The 17,794-nt window shown below is 34.8% G+C and overlaps 1 protein-coding gene across 5 annotated transcripts in view; it reads left to right on the forward strand.

The window, feature by feature from the left end:
• CHN1 (chimerin 1) overlaps nucleotides 1-17,794 on the forward strand; it is a 61,721-nt gene that overhangs the window by 27,523 nt on the left and 16,404 nt on the right. Inside the window, exons 2-5 of one of the 5 annotated variants that reach the window (XM_044669775.1) lie at nucleotides 2,507-2,591; nucleotides 11,094-11,267; nucleotides 12,163-12,240; nucleotides 17,253-17,390. In XM_044669775.1, coding sequence (XP_044525710.1) covers nucleotides 2,507-2,591; nucleotides 11,094-11,267; nucleotides 12,163-12,240; nucleotides 17,253-17,390 — 475 coding nt within the window. The remainder of the gene's footprint in view (nucleotides 1-2,506; nucleotides 2,592-11,093; nucleotides 11,268-12,162; nucleotides 12,241-17,252; nucleotides 17,391-17,794) is intronic. The other 4 variants (XM_044669776.1, XM_044669777.1, XM_044669778.1 and 1 more) reach the window with 4 other exon arrangements.

Below are 17,794 nucleotides of genomic sequence, written 5' to 3' on the forward strand. Positions count from 1 at the left end.
ATGAAGTCATGGATGGCCAAGGGGTCCACCTTAAGATGAAGGTTCTGGGAAGAATTATCTAATCAGTGGGAAAGGGTACAAGGGAGGAGGATGCTTCCAATGGAAGAAATCCAGGAGTAAAATTAATTTTGGTGGGGAAAGAGGTTTCTGTGGCATGACAGAGAAAGTCCAGAGAGTCAAGAATATAAACTAGAAAGGAATAAAGGTAAGATTACTAAATACGTTGTTGGTATCTGAATAAGCCTACTAAATATTATTATTCTCTACCAGAAATTATCAAAGTCAAATATAGATGATAATAAAAGGAGGTAAGTCAGTCAAATAGCAAGACTGAATGACAATGAATAGCCTGAGTTTTGTAGTGGTACTCCTGTGTACTAGAACAACATGAGAGCACCCAACTTATTAGTCAGAGCTTCTATAACATTAACCTGGGACCTATTAACTTGTTTTAAAAATATTGTGATAATTATATTTCAATATAATTGGTTTCTTTGATAATACTACATATCTTAGCACGCGCATTTAAGTGTTGTTCTGAGAAGGGTTTCATAAGCTTCACTAGACTAGAGTGAGACCGTGGCTCAGGCCAAAGTGGTCTATGGCACAGAAAAGATTAAGAACCTCTGATCCATAAGGATTTCTGGGGCCATGGAAAGGAAACTTGGATAAGAGTCTCAGTTCTGATTCAATGCAGGAAGCACCTCTACTAATAAAATTATGGACCCACCAGTGTATTTCCCAATTCTGAGTTCAGATGACTTTTAAGAAAGTTTGCCACCCAGGGGCATTCCTTAAAATCCTAAAGCTAAACCATGATGCTGTGGCAGGGCGTCTCTGAGCTGATGATATCCTGTCTCTCCTGCTCCCAATAGAGCAAGGTAAAATTACAGAATAAGACTAATTGTGTGCTGCTTATTTTGTGGAGGAATTCTCAAGAGCTTCGACAGTTCTTTCTGTACTCCATCCAGCCCTTTTATAATCCCACAAGCTAGAAACATCTTTTACTATCATTCCAGAAACTTCTGTGTTTTCTCAGGACCATGTCCTTAAATCTCATCTGCACAGAAACATAAAAGGAATAATGGACCACACAGCAGTTCAAAGTCCATGCAGCACCATGGAACTGATAACAAGTCTGTTAAATGATGCCTGAGGCATGCACCCAATGACAACCTTCATATGGGTAGAGAACAGGAAAACCGTAGGTCATGCATTGATCTTTCAGGCCACCCACAGTCCACACACACACATAATGCTGCCAACATCAGTACCACTGGTTGCTAACAAAGGAAATCCATTGGATGACTATTTATGGACCTACTCAGAACCTATGTGGAACTGTAATATTGACTATGAATTTCATAATTTTTAGTAGAGTACTTAAGCAAAAATTTTTGTTAGGATGTATCCATACTTTTAAACCAAGTATTATTTTCACATTTTGGTGTTTCTATTTTCTGCTTTAGAAAATATATCTATAGAATCATTCCAAGTAAACCTGATATAAGAAAAATAACTAACTTCTCTAAAATGTTCATTTTCCTTTTAACTTCTTACTATCTTTCTAGCCAATTTCATTTGTTCTAGCCTTGCATGGAAATCTTAAATTCCTAATAATAGTTTTACACAATGAGTGATTTTTTTCTTTTAAAAATCCCATTACTGGGATAAGCAGAAAAATTAAATGTCTTCACTTCTAATCTTTCACTTCTCTGTCATGCCAGCATTTTTTCCTTTTCTTACAAAAATTATTTTGCTCTCAGAAATTCTTCTGATTTATATTCCTCTTTTTCCATACATATAGATGTCCACTGGGATTTTTGGCATTTAGCTCTCCACTCTTCTTCAGAGTTCATTTCCTTTCCAGGCATAAGGATAAATAAATACAGTAAAACCTTCATTAACTCAAATATTTAGTAAACGAACATTCTGGTCAATCATATTTTCTAGTCAACTAAAAGTTAACTGGAAACTGTTAAAAACAACAACAACTTATGGTGTTAAAAATCTTTTTAGAATACAATAATTTTCTTTCCTTAGTATAATAAACACAGTTGACCTTTTGATGATTTGGGATCTTCTAGGGCCTTGATATCAGTCAACAAACATTTACTGTCATCCTAAGCTTCAGTGTTCACGAACAGCCCTGTAACTTGAGGAGGTATAAGATAAGGGACTGAATTTTTCCTGAGCCCCAACTATTGCCTGAAATGAAAACAAAATTTTTAGAAAAATGGCTTTTCTGAACAAATAACTGGTATTGAGTCATTCTATTGCAATACCTCTCTTAAAGATGGACATCAGGACAACTATGTTGAAAGCAGAATTCTGGTGAATTGTGTTGGGTCCCAGTTAATTGAGGTTTTACTGTATGCCACCATTTCTCTCAACTTTCATATGGCCTTTGTGGCTCACTTATGAACATAACTGTTTTGCCTGTGAAACAACCTCCTCATCTGTGTGTGTTTCCCTTCCCTCCCCCCCCTCCTCTACTCTCTTTCAGGTCCATACGTTCAGAGGTCCACACTGGTGTGAATACTGTGCCAACTTTATGTGGGGTCTCATTGCTCAGGGAGTGAAATGTGCAGGTACCACCTCTTCACTCTTCTCTTCATCAAATAACCCTAATGTTCATCAATAAGCATGTATGGTGGGCCAGCACTTAGGCTCCCACTTTGGGAACGAGTCCTTCCTTTTCACTCATCATAGGATTTAGATAACATGGCTCAGGCATTGAGATCGTGGTATGACTTTCAGAAGCTGAAATTCTAGTGGTAGCTTTGATACTGACAATATGGTATGTGATTTCAGTCATTATCTTATTTATGACTCTCTTTCCTCAACTGTAAAATGGGGATGGTAGTGCTGACTTAGAGTGATAACCTTAACAAAAAACAATTATAAGTCACTTTTCTGACCTCAAGGATTATATGTGTTTGTGGCTAATAATGAGTGTCAGTATATTCTGGCATTCAGATGCTAGACTGGAAAGATAGTCAGCTTGTTTAGAAAAAGATATGAAACTAGTTGAAAGCAAAGTAGCTATATTTAATATGCGCCTTTGATGTTCAAGTAACTAAATTTATAAAAATGATGTCAAAAAAGGCAATGTACAGAGAGCTACATTTGTTGCCTTGGCAACTGAATTTTAAAGGTAACGTGTTAGGCTGATTTTTTTCTCCTGCTAAAGCATTGCAAAAGTAGATTGAAACCTTTTTTTCCAAAAAAAACAACAACGAACCTATGAATTTTCCCAAGATGAATTATTTGTTTTATCAGAAAAACTCACAAAAAAACCTTTGACTGAGAACACTGAAAAAGCATTCAGTCCTTAATATTTTCTTTGCAACATTTTAAACCCTTGTATACACAAGAATCCTATTTGTGAATTACAGCACTGCTATAATTTTAAGATTCACCCACTAAGAAATGACCTATTCAGAGATTACTTGAAATACTTTTGTAACATGAGATAAAGTCATTATTCAAATCACATGAAATTCATCTCTATAGAACTACTGTACTCTGAACTAGGCCTTTATTGAAACCATTCTGGATTCTAGCACAGACTTTTTTCTTTTCTAAAAACATTCATCTCATTTTTATTTATAATATTTAGTCATAGAGATTTCTTTATGCTACCTAAAAATATAGAAATAAAAAATTACTTCCTATATGACCTTTAGAGTATGTTTATTTATTCTAAAGCAATCCTGACAGGATAGCAAAAGGCAAAGAAAAATTGATACATTTTAACTGAAACCACTCAGAGAAGTTTATCATTCCGAATATCCTTCTCTTTTTTTGTGACATGGCTTTGAAATCCCCATTGCAAATGGAACTTTCTGGATGGTATCATTGTCAAAAATACCTAGTAAGTTCTGGGCCTACCATTTTTCTTATTTATAAATCATTTTTTATTTTATCAGTAGTTTTAGGCATGTATACATTTTTTTAAAAATCTTGGTTTACTTCACTGAGTGCTAAAAATCACTGTTCTTTCCAGTTATTTCTTGAGTCCTTTAGAAACATGTCACTAGGAATTAGGAGATGTGGGTTCACTGCCTCTTCTGGGATCCACTTGCATAATATTGGGCAAGTCATTCAGCAGAGCTATCTGGGTCTTGATTCATTCATCTTTGAAAAGACAAGGTTGTAGTAAATGTTCTCCAAGACTCTCTCCAGCTCTAATATACTATGAAGTAAATTTCCACATTTATATAACCTTCATAAGCTACTCAAGGACTCCCTAAAGCAAGGCTCATGGTAAGAAATCCATGGATGTTGGCCATGAACTCTAAGGTTTTTATCAAAGAAAGCTGAAAATGGGATTTCTGTTTCACTCTAAAAAGATACCAAGAGCACTATTTATGGGTCAGTTTACTCAGGAGAGGAAAAAAAAAAACACCTTAGCTCTCTGAATTGTGATCCCTCCTATAAGAGAAGAGCCTATTCTCAGATAACCTTCCCCAAAGTTGTCTTCTGACTACAATAGTACCTTTAAAATGAACAGGGACAAATGGAAGATAGGGGTCTAACAGACTGTCTAAATTATTATTTGGAATAGCATAAAAGTGGTATTTTCAAAGCATAAAACACTCTACCCATGAAATAATGGCTTTTAATAAAGCCAGCTTCAAGGTTAAGCAGCTTCATCCAGAGGCACCTCTTTCTTGTTTTTCTGAAATTTTTTATATACCTGAATAATCTTTAGCAAAACTCCCAGACCACTCTTTGCCCAAAGTAGTGAAACAAAACAAAACAATCGACAACAGCCGACATAGGAAATCATGAGAAAGAGAAATATTCCTTCCTTCTCTGGAAATTAGCATCAACCGCCTCTTACAGAGTGAAAAGAATGAATGAACTAGAAGATGAAGTCTCATAAAAATGTTCACTTGTATTATAACTTGTCCTTGAAGCATCATTCCCTGGTATTGCCTGTATGATCCGAACCCCATTAATTTGAAGCATAAGAGCAAATCAACCTTTAAAAAAAAACAACTCAGAATCAGTTCACCGTTTTCCATGACAACTGACTACATTTCAAGAACAATCATTTCTCATGTCCAAGCAAAGCCCTGCTTCTCCTTACTCTGCCCCTTCCAGGTTCTCCGTAAGATACCCTGCACATTTATCCACATCCCTTTCTAAAACACAAAATCCAGAGAGTAAAAGGTAAGCTTAGCATTATGGGAAATAACTCCAGAGAAAAGTATCAGGTCACTGCCCATCACAAGATTGAAGTATTTATATAAACTGGATCCTTGAGACAGCTTGCCTTTGTGCTATTTCCTTTTATCAAGGGGCCATCAAGCCAGCATGAAGTTCAGAAGGATCTTTAAAGTCCTATTCTGCCATGGGCATCAATTTCGCCTCCGTTTTTGAACATCGCTATCAGGTTAGCGCAGTTTTTGTAAGGAATCAGAGTTCACATCTGATGGCTACTTGCTCTTGCCTCAGAGCAGACAAGCTGTGCACTTCAAGACTGAAGGGGCAGTAGTAGGCTTGGGGCTGAGCATCCTACAGTTGACAGGAGCATTTGACAAGGCAGCATGGTCCATGGTGCCAGTGTGAATCTCTAAATAGCCTTTACAGAATCTGGTGATAAAGGGCAAAGTTGTTTTTAAAAAACAACAGTATATTTAGTCTCTTGATTTCAAAATTTCTCCTTCTTTCAAGCTTTCTTTAAAGCTACTAAAATGATACTTCTATGGGTTATATAATTATGACTTAGCCCTGATGTTGGTATTGCTACTGCTACTGAAATATTTTTCACAGTGAAGCATATTGTCCTTTGAAAATAAAATTTGAAACCTATTTCATTTGTCAGAGAGCATAAATAATTTCCCCAAATAGATAACGTACTTTCTAAATATAGGACTTGTGAGATGCAAGTTTATGGGTTAAAGACATTCACATCTCAGTCAATCAGCAGGTATTTGTTAAGCACCTACTATGTGCCAGGAACTATGCTAAGTACTGAGAAAATAAAGCAAAAGTCAGGACTTGATCTCAAGGAGCTCACAGTCTAATGGGAGAGACAACAGGCAAACAACTTTTAAAGAATCTCATATGTCCAGGGAGATTTTAAGAGGTTCCCCACCACCTTTTGAGGAGAACATTGAACTCTCAAGATGTAGACCAAGTTTCACTGCTATTGTTCCTTGCCAGAAAAATCAAATGAAAAAGGAGGTATGGTAATTTTTTTAAAAAATCAGACTCTAAGTTAGCAAATGTGCCCTGGCATTACATACATTTTGCCTAAGGATCCTGATAATAAGGACATTTGAGCAGTTACTTCTAACTTTTCACTCTCCCTCTCCCTCTCCCTCTCCCTCTCTCTCTCTTTCTCAGTATTCATCATAATAAAATGCCTTTATTATTTAACATGCCATTTTCCAAGTTTTTCTCTGAAGGAAATGATTTTAGTTTTTTTCTAATAATAAAATTCAAGCATAATATACCAGATATGCTAGCAGTTTAATGTTGACATTTTTAAAATGGAATCAATGCCTTTGATGTAAAATGTAAAATTCTCTATACCTAATAAGAGTTCATCATTATAAACCTAATGGATAATTGCTTAAAATCCTGTGCATAAAATTAGCCTCTGTTTTTTGACGATAAATTTTCTCTTAATAGGCTAAATTGGACAAACAATTATTTTCCTCAATTTCAAATATGTTTATTCTCATATATTTGAGTACATATTCAGCTGCTACTTTTTGTGTAAAGCAAACCATTCATTGACAAGCATTTATTGAGTTCCTGTTAGTTCAAAGCATTGTGCTCAGCTTTCAAGAGACCAAAATAAAACTCAAGCAGTCTCTCTCCTCAAGAAGCTTGCATTCTAGTAGAGGAGTAACCAGAAGAATTGAAAAACAAAATGTTTATTCTCAGTTTCTTTTAACCTGTGGGTATAGGACAGGATTAATATAAATGTCTTAGTTCTGCAACATGGAAGGAAGAGTTATATTATCACTTCATTCCACTAACAGAACAAAGTCAACATGAGCTTTTTTTCTTCAAAAGTTTTCTCTGCTTCTTTAACTTGAAGTATAATTGCTATTTGAGGATTAACGGAATGGAGTATGCAAAAAGATAGGCTGAGTTTAGTGTTCCAAATAAGATTCTTTTTCTCTCCCCAATATCTTATCCTCAAAAAATGAAAAAAAAAACATTTAAATTGTGCTTTTTAATTCTTATTTTAATGCTCCATTACTAATAATGTTTTTTAGATTGGAGAAAAAACATGTGGTTTAATATCAAGCTACAACACCTGACCCAATGAAGAGATGCAGCAACTGAAATGATATTCCCCCCTTCCTCTATCCTTGCCCCCTACTATTTGTAGTGTAGTACTTTCCTGGGGTGGGAAATAAACCTTCCAAAAGTTATATGACTTTATAAATAAGTATAAAAACCAAATAAAGTCTTACTGGCAACCTAAAGTATTGATATTCTGCCAACTCTGAAACAGGAGTTTTTTGAAAGAGTTCTGAGCTACCATATAGCAACCTGAACTTAGAGAAATAAAAGGATGCCTTATTACAGTGACTCTCAAGAATTTCATGCTATAACCGCCAAAAATCACGTCTTTAAAACTGACTACAACATTCAGATGTGTTATGTTTTCTAGTTGTTCTTTTTCTTTAATGGAATACAGAATAACTGTTTAACTAAGATTCACACACACACACACACACACACACACACACACACACACACTTTTCCTTACATACTCTAATACAATGTAGCTGTGACTTCAGTTCTTTTTCACTGCGTCACAAATGAGCTTTGGAATGACAGAATTTTAAAATAAGAGACAATTAAGACTACACTTATCCAGATAAAAAGTGGAAAAGTTGTATTTTGCCAAATACTAGATATTTAGTGTAATAGGAATAAAACATCAGAATTTTTGACTGACTGCATTTTTATCCAAAGGCACGTAGGGGGTGCATTGGATATAATGCTGAGGAAGACTTGAATTCAAATCTGCCCTCAGACACTTAGTAAACTGTGCAACCCTGGGCAAGAGACTTAACACTATTTGCCTCAGTTTCCTTATCTGTAAAATGAGCTGGAGAAGGAAATGGCAAATCACTCCAGTATCTTTACCAAGAAAACTCCAAAAGAGGTCCCCAGTCAAGCATGACTGAAAATGATTAAACATCAATGAAAACACAAAGGTTATTGGTGTAGTATGATGATGAATAGCCAGTCTAAGTGCCATTATTTTGCTTCTAAGAATTTTCACGTAGAGATTCCATAAAGGGAAGGGACTCTGTAATGAAATAGAACAGTATAATAAGTTTCATCATATGCTTTTTTAAAGCTTAACAGGCCAGTCATTTGTATGCAGCTTTTAGAATTTTAATTTCCAAATTTTCTTAGGACCTTGAATGAGATTCTCAGACAAAATGTCATAGTCCATCTTTTGTGACTGTGTTCCAAAATACACAATTATGCACGTGAGACTGCTATCTACTACTAGGTTAGAAAATAATTATAAATAAGTTCAAAAGTCCCTAGAAAGAAACATCTCAGATACAAACACCTTCATATGTGAAAGACAACATTGTTGTTGTTACTTTAATAAAATTATATAACTATACCACATTATAAACTGTTATTACAAAATACTCTTGAATTTTAGATAGCTTATTTCTCTCATTCAAAATAACAATCCTCTAAAATATTCCAACTAGTGTTTTCACTCAGAACTGAAATTTAATTCAAATCAAATAATACGTGTGAATAGGTCTTGAGAATTAGAGAGAACTTCATATATAGAAAGTGTTTTTACTCTCTCTTTATGTAACTGATTATAAAATTCATGCTAAATATCATGGATTACAAACCACTACAGAGACTCCAAAATTACAACGTTAAATGGAAAAAAACTACTGGAAAAAAATTCAGGGAAAGCAGCAACAGCTTGATTAGACATTTTGCTATTAACCTGTAGTAAGCCTTTGGGGACGACCACTTGGGTTTTATTGATTATATTTTGTTTTCCTGTGGGGAAACATTTGTCTTATCTGGTAAGGACCTTACAAAGAGCTTTGACTGGTAGGCTTTTAGAGTATTTCTTTGAGAAAACCAATAATTTATACAAAGAAAGTTCAGGTTGGGCTACAGTATCATGGAGGCCTTTAGATAAATGAGAAGCTAGTGTGTTTCCATGGTGGAAATGCTGTGGAATTTTTTAACTCTAAGGCAATTGTTCAGTCATTTACAAACTAGTGGGTTGAGACAGATTCTGTGCTTTCCACTGCATCGGACCATGTCATATGCATAGATGCTCAATAAATATTTGTTGAATCCAATTCAAGTATTCATTAGACAATTACTGTTTGAATCTCTGTGCTATGTGCCAGGGATGAAGAGGTAAAAAAAAATAGCACAGTTCCTACTCTCAAAGAACTTAGCGCCTAAAGGGGTGGTGGGATATGATGTATACAACTAAATATGATATGAGACAGGATGTGATAAATGCAAAGGAGAAGGCTAGAAAAATGGCTATAAGAAATGTGAGGAAAGAGATCACTTGTAACTAGCAGTATTGAAAAAGGCTATATGGAGAAGGTAGTGCCTCTACCTCCATAAAGGAGGGAGAGAGCCTTAAAGGAAGAGAAGAATTTCAACAGACAGAGATAGGAAGGCAATCTTTTCTAGGTATCAGGAATGGAACTGAATAGAGACAGCAGAAGGCAAGTTGAGATAAAAAAAATAGTAAAAATTTCAGATTTGCCAAATTATAAAATCTATGAAAGAGGTACAAGTCTAAAATGGTAGGTTGAAGGCAAATTGCAGAAAACCTTAAATGCCACCGTAAGGAGTTTCTATTTGCATGAAACCTAAATATTTGAAGAAATCTCAGAGTTTACCTAGTCCAGCCCAACCTAAACCCTCTACAGCAACCCCAACAAGTAGCTGGAGGTCTCCAATGATAGGGAATCTGATTTCCCCCAAAGTAGCACATTCTGCTTTTGGTTAGCTCTAATTGTACAGAAGTACCTCTCTCCCAAATCCTGCTCCCATTACATCAAACTGAAATCTGCCATGATAGCTTCCACTAATTACTCCTAACACAGCCCTGTGGATCCAAAAATAAGTTTAAGTACTCCATACTACTGGCAACACAGAGCCACCTATGACTCTTTACCATATTTATTTACATATTTATCCATATAACTTTCCAAAGTAATTTATCATCTAATATATTACTTCTAAATCCAGAAACATGGTAAATGAAGTGTTTCAGTTCTGAGACTTGGTCAGTTGGACCACCATGAAATAGACTGTATTCAATCAAGTCAACCAAAAATTATGATAAAAAATTATCTATAATATTCTTGCTCCAGACTATATTAGTTCAGTTCCAGTTAGGTTTACAAAAGGCTAAGTGTTGGGTTTTCACTTAGTTAGCAATATTAATAGATTGCATGTAAAGACTTAAAGTAATTTTGTTTTTATTGGTGAGTTTATTCCAGTTGAGACTTTATTGTTCATAGAATACTTTGGCTAATGTCATAAAAATGGATCTTTTTATCCTTGTTAAGCCCTCTAGGGGGGAAAAGACCCTCAAATTTCATTATATATCCCTTGAAATAGAGAAACAACAGTATCTTGGAAAAATTTTTTTTGTGTTTTTCCATTTGCGTTCTATCTAGAAAATATTTGGGACCAGTTAACTAAAGAATTAGGAATGTATTTATATCACATACTTAATCTACAGAGATAAAATTATCAAATGGCCACAATAATCCTGATAATTAGTGACAATTATCTACAGTAGAAAGTGAAAAAAATCATATATTCATTTGCAAATGTCAGAGCATATAAGTACTATAAGATTTTCAATGCCTTAGAAAGCGTGAGTAGTTGGCAAAAATGTTCTTTCCCCCTTGTCTGATGAAATAGAACTAGTTAAGCTATAAAAAATGAGTACAAGAGAGCGTAGTTGCCTTTAGCTAATTTGCTTAGAATGCTCTGGAAGCAATCAGGTCTTAAATGCTCACTCAGGAGTGAGTTCTTTCTATCTTTGTTGTTTTGTATTTCTGTTCATTTTTCTTTTCTAGATTGTGGTTTAAATGTTCATAAGCAGTGTTCCAAGATGGTCCCCAATGACTGCAAACCAGACCTGAAGCATGTCAAAAAGGTGTATAGCTGTGACCTTACAACACTAGTAAAAGCACATATCACTAAAAGGCCAATGGTGGTTGACATGTGCATTCGAGAAATTGAATCTAGAGGTAAGATGTTCTTTCATGGTTTGTTTTCTTCCCAATAAGCTTAAATTGCTCTAGGTTGCCAGGGGTTTGCTGCTGAGTCACGGAAGCTATATGGGCACCTTCTTATTCTACAAAGCTGCTTTTCCTCATTTGTATCTTTCCTTGCGGAGGTTGGGTAAAGAAAGGGAGTAAAATTATAAAATCTGCATTCAAGATAATCCATAACTTTGAAATTACTTACTATGACCATTAATTAAAAGGTGTATTTCAAGGCAGAGTTGGCTAACTATGGAAGATTTATTTCAGAAACAGATTTCATTATCAATTTCTAATCTGCAAAAGCTGACTGTTAATTCATTTCCACAAACATTTAATTGTTTACTTATTGTGAAGTACTTGCTGCATGGTGGACTTGTAAACATTTGTCCATTTTTCAAAAGGCATGGATCTCTTGAGCCTGAAGAAGATAAGGAGATAGGCTTAATTAAAATAATATTAGCTAAGTATTAGATCTGCACCCTAATTCTTTCCCTTTGGGGACTACGCCAACCTATATAAATGCCATGTTTCTCTAAATATGGCTGATCTCAGTGTTCTCTTTTTTTTTTTTAAGTTCTTTTATAATTGGATTGATGCTGTTATTTCCCTTAAGGCTTACCATATTTGATCTAATTTGCAAAGCAACCCTGAACTAAATATGAGTTCAGCTGACAGTAGGTCAGGGTTAAGGGATGAGATGAAGTAGTTTTCCTTTTAGAATGAAAAACATACCTAAGTTCCTTAATACTCATTTCTCTGAACAAATATTTTTAGCATTTCACTTACCCACCACAAAGAAGAAAAGAAGCTCTAATTCAAAAGGAAAATTGCATAATTCTAAACTATTTAATTTGTATCCCATGTTTTTAATTTCCAGGTCTTAACTCTGAAGGACTGTATAGAGTCTCAGGATTTAGTGATCTTATCGAAGATGTAAAGATGGCGTTTGACAGAGGTATGTTCTCCGGCCTGCTTCTTAACAGTGAGATTCTTTTTAAATCCAAAGTTTTATTGTTTCCTTTTGCTTTTATACCAGTTATTTTCTCCAAACTATCCCTATTTGGAATCCCACCCTTCCTTATAACAAAAGAAAAATATTTGCATAAACCAACCTGTGTCTGAGAGTATATACTATATTCCACATCTATGATCCACCACTTTTTTGTTGAAAGGAAGGAGTTAAGTTTAATGATCATTTTTCAGCATCAGTATTCCCTATTATAACTCATCAGAATTCAATAGCTTTTTAGTATTGGTGTATCATTACCTTTTTTGAGTCCTTACATATTTGTTCCCTTGCTTCTTTGTCCCTCACTGCATTTCTCTGAATCCTTCATATTCCTCATTTCTTGTAGCACAAGAAATATCCTATTAGATTAACATGCCAGAGTTTGTTCAGCCATTACCCAGTCACTGGACACTCAATTGTGTTTCCACCTTTTTTTTTTTTTTGCTAACACCAAGAGCAACAAGATTCTTGACAGATCATCAAAGCAATGTTATATATTTAGCCAATGTACTTTATGTAATGGATTTATTTTTGTGCAAGCAACTTTCTAATCCATTGGTGACTAATGCTACAAATGAAGAACCATAACAATTACTACTTATTTCTCAAGTGGCTCAACATGCAAACTGCCAAATCTAGGAATGGGTCAGGGCATTATGAAATTCTACAAGGCTGCCCGTATCAGAGTTGAGTAGACAAAACCTAATGCCATTTCCTCCAAAAATAGACTTAGAGCAATGACACTGATAGGAAAAAAAAGAAAGGGAAGAAGGACCATTTAAGCTGGTGCTAATCTCAGATTTCCCTGGTGTGAATCTCCTAGCCCAGTTCTGCCTGTATTATCTGAGCTTCCCTTGCACCCATGTCAGCATCTCTCACTAATTTCCAATTAAAAGAGATGAGACAGAAGCCTTTGACTCATATTGCTGTATTGGGGAACTGATGAGAGTGTGAGAGAGAGGTGAAAATTGTCTGGATCCAGGGCAGGCTCTCTAGCTAGAAGAGTGAACAAACAAAGAAGAAGCTCACTGGGGTTTATTTTTGCAAAAATGTAAATTAAGATATCTCCATGGTTTTTCAATGTGACATTTGCTTTAAATACTGCAATAGAGCAGTGCTGAAGAGGAAAAGCAGCCTTGAAAGGACCAAAAGTTAGAACTTCAGAGAGAGGATGAAAAAACTCCCACAAATCAGCGATCTTTTTCAAAAGTCCATTTTGTCATTAGAGTTCTCACTCTCTTCCCATTTTCTTTTAGGAGAAACGTTTATCTAACTACTCCCAATTCCCAGTAAATATATAAACTTATTAGCAGTAGGATTCCTCCCCTAAATTGCAGTGAAATATGGACAAGTCTGCATCACATAATAGAAAAGGTTGAGGAAAATGTAGAAAACCCTAGGCTTTTACTTCCCTAAAAGGATAAAATCAGATTATATTCCAGATAAACACTAGAAGGAACAGTTCTGAATTTATGCAAAATCAGCTTTATGGAAACATTTCTCTTTCTTTCTATCATTATCACTACCTTTAATTCCTACACTGACCACAGTCTCTAGAGGCAATCCAGCCCTGATAGAAGAATTGAATGTTTCCATGACCCCCAGAAACAGCTGAGTGACACCTCATCTGCTTTTTCTAGCTCTTATATAGAAATTCAGTTCCCAGTGGAATGCTGTGACAGCTCTAAAAATTCACAGTTGGGGTAAAAAGCTCAGCCCCACAGAGATACTCTCTAAGGAGTATTCCTGAATACCCAGGAATCTGGGCCAGTAATAGGGCTGATTCAAAAGATCTGAACTGTCCTAGGGCAGTTCTCAACAAGAAAAAGAAGAGGATGAAATGAATCAGAGATGTTTTAAGGGAAAGAGCAATTTGGGAATTTCATTTTAACCTCAAATAAGATAAAAACCATAAAAATGAAGGTAAGAACCACAGATGGCCAAAATGAACAGAAGTTCATTGTAGTTTATCTTTAAAGAGTAAAATAATAAAACGAAGTCCAGGAGTCTTTTCTTTTTATTTTTTTAAAGATATATTCAATCAATGTAATTAAAAACAAAGTCAACTGGTTTTTTGCTATCTTACCCAGAAATAAAATTCAGTATTTATGTATTAATGTCTGCTAAATGTTAGGGCCTGTGAAAGATATCAAAGGAATAAAAGTGTGACTTCCATATCTAGTAAATTTGTAGTATATATAAGCCATCCACAGAAATAAGCTATCCACAGAGAAATCATCCAGAGACTAGATTTGACAATATAGCCCTAGTTAAAAAATAAAACTGTATGTGAAATTTAGGGTATGTTTAATGGTGTTTGAACAAATCTGTTCTACATACCTCCTACATATGCTATAAAGAGCAATATTTCCAAGTCCTAGATATTCAAAAAAGTAGACAATTTCATCTCTGCCATCAATGGGCTTACCTTCCAACTGAGCCAAATAAGAGATATAGTTTTTTATGCCACAGGAGTCCAGAGCAGGGAGAGATCATGGAGTTCTGAGAGATTAGTAGAAAAAAAATCAATCTTGAGCAAAATCTTAGAGGTTATATGAGACTTAAATGAATGGGAAGGAGGAAGGAAAGTATCCCAAGCAATGAGGAAAAGCATGGGCAAAGGTACTTTGGGGAGAATACACATGGAGGTTTGGGGAAACATTGAAAAAGCCAGTTCCCTTGAGTAGAGGTATCATGGATGGGAAAAATGCAAGATAAAGGTACAGTGAAGGACAAAGGCCAATTTATGAAGGGCTTTGAATGCCAGACTAAGAAGGTTGGCCTTTCTTCAGTAGATAGGTGGGAGCCAGTAAAGGTTTGGACCAAAAATCAGGGTATCATAGGGCTAAGAATTAAAAGATACTTTAAAAATATTCAAGTACCACTCCTTCATTTTTAGAAGGGGAAAGTGAGTTCCAAAGAGATTAGATTATTTGCTCCAGGTCATGTAGGTAATGAGTAATAAATCCAGAATTTGAATGTGATTCTTCTGACTCCACATTTCATACATACTCTTTCTACCATAATATGAGATGTGAGCTATGCAGATCAATGTTTTAGAAAAACTCAACATCTAACGTTCATCATGCTCTTTCTTAGGTGAATTATTTATAATTGTATTTCTAATCATTTCACTTTTCCTCTGCACAACTTTAAGCAATTATATGCCTCCATGCACACAGCTGTGACCATTTCCACTCAAGAAGAAAGCAAAAAAAGTCAACAGGGAAGAACAGGAATATTTTACATGATTAAATTTTAAATGCCTTGTAAGAAAAAACTGAACTAAAATTATAAATTTTTTAACTCAGGGAAGGGGATAACATGTTTGATTAATATAAGTTTTAAAAAAAAACTGGCTTGGGATAAAATATATTGCAATTTCCTCAAACTTCCTCTGTGTTTCTAAAAGAAACAAGCCTTCAGTATTCCACTGTCAGTATTCAGATTGCTAAAAAGCCAGGAAAACATTACCTCTGATTAATCTTTTTTTTTAATCCCTACCTTACATCTTAGAATCAAAGCTGTATATTTGTTCCAAGGCAGAAGAATGATAAGGCTAGGCAATGGGGGTTAAGTGATTTGCCCAGGGTCACACAGTTAAGAAGTATCTGAGGTTGGATACGAACCCAGGACCTTTCATCCCTTGACCTAGATTTCAATCCACTGAGCCACCTAGCTGCTCCCTCTGATCGATCTTTAAGCAAGGAAAAATAAGCAACCTTGGTGTGAACATTCTTAAAGAATGAGTTTTGCTTTTCACTAAAAGAAATCCCATATTTCAAATTGTGATGGAAACTCTGATTGAACAATGGCAAATAATTACAAGTGATATCTACCCACCCACCCCAAGTATATAATTTTTCTATTGAACAATGACATGTGTAATAATTTTTTAAACTTTTTTTATTAATGTATTTGTTTCTTGGTTACATTAAAATGCTCAGGTATCTCATATCCTTCCTCCCATCCCCACAGGCATCACCTGACCAAAAATTGCATATATAAATTATATCTTGTTTCTATTCATCAATTCTCTCTCCAGATGTAGACATTCACAAGTTACTCTTCAAATATTAATTCTGTAGCTGAATATATTTTCTTGGTTCTATTCTCTTCATTCTTTTATTATTTCATGTAGGTTTTTCCAATTTTTTAAAATTAACCTGCTCATTTGGAATTATGCCCAAAGGGCTTTAAAATAACAAATGTCCTTTGATCCAGCAATACCACTACTGGATTTTTTATCCCAAAGAGATTTTAAAAAATGAGAAAGGATCTATTTGTACAAAAATATGGATAGCTGTGCTTTTGTGGTGGCAAAAAATTGGAAAATGAGGGGATGTCCCTCAGTTGGGGAATAGCTGAACAGATTGTGGTATATGATGGTGATGGAATACTGTTGTGCTATAAGAAATCAATGGATTTCTATAAGAACTGGAAGAACTCCATGAACTGATGCAGAGTAAAATGAGCAGAACCAGGAGAACATTGTACACAAAAAGTAAAACATTGTGGAAAGATCAAATGTAATAGATTTTGCTACTGAAAGCAATGCAATGATCCAGGACAATTCTGAGGGATATATGAGAAAGAATGCTATCCCCATCTAGAGAAAGAACTGTGGGAATAGAAATACAGAAAAAAATATATAATATTTATCACTTGTTTATATGGGTATAGGATTTGGGGTTTGGGTTTTAAAAGATTATTCTATTACAAAAATGAATAATATGGAATTAGGGTTTGAGTGATTATACATATACATATATGAAATTGCTTGTTAGCTCCAGAAGGGGGAAGGGAGACAATAAGAATTATGTAACCATGGAAAAAATAAAACTAAAATTAGAAAAAATTAACCTGCTTGTCATTTCTTACAGCACAATAGTATTCTATCACAATCTTATACCACAACTGATATGTGTAATTATTTTAAATTTTAAATCCCTTTAAAGATGGTGAAAAGGCGGACATTTCTGTGAACATGTATGAAGATATCAATATCATCACTGGAGCTCTTAAACTGTACTTCAGGGATTTGCCAATACCACTCATCACATATGATGCCTACCCCAAATTTATAGACTCTGCAAGTAAGTATGAGTATCTCTTATTATGATGAATTGTATATTTTCATTTTTAAGTTTTCCTTTTCCTTTTATTGCTATGTCTTAAAAGTACTTCATATAGCTTTCTGAGTTCGAGAAACAGCTTGCTATCTTCTATATCCTTCATGATTGGCAAATTGACTCAAATTTTTTCAGATTCTGTTGGCTAATAATGATTATTCATTACATTAAACATAGCAATATTCTTGTTAATATGCTAGGAATTTTTTCTCAGAACCTAATAGAGGCATGTTTTAGCTACAAACTCAAGGCTCAAATCATACTTGCCAAATCATACTTATTTTAAAACAAAACACCTCATACTGTCTATCATAAATACTGACATCACTATTACTCAGAAAAGACAGGTTATTTCTGCTAGTTTGTTG

This window comes from Gracilinanus agilis, chromosome 3 (genome assembly GCF_016433145.1).
Source record: "Gracilinanus agilis isolate LMUSP501 chromosome 3, AgileGrace, whole genome shotgun sequence".
Lineage (NCBI taxonomy): Eukaryota > Metazoa > Chordata > Mammalia > Didelphimorphia > Didelphidae > Gracilinanus > Gracilinanus agilis.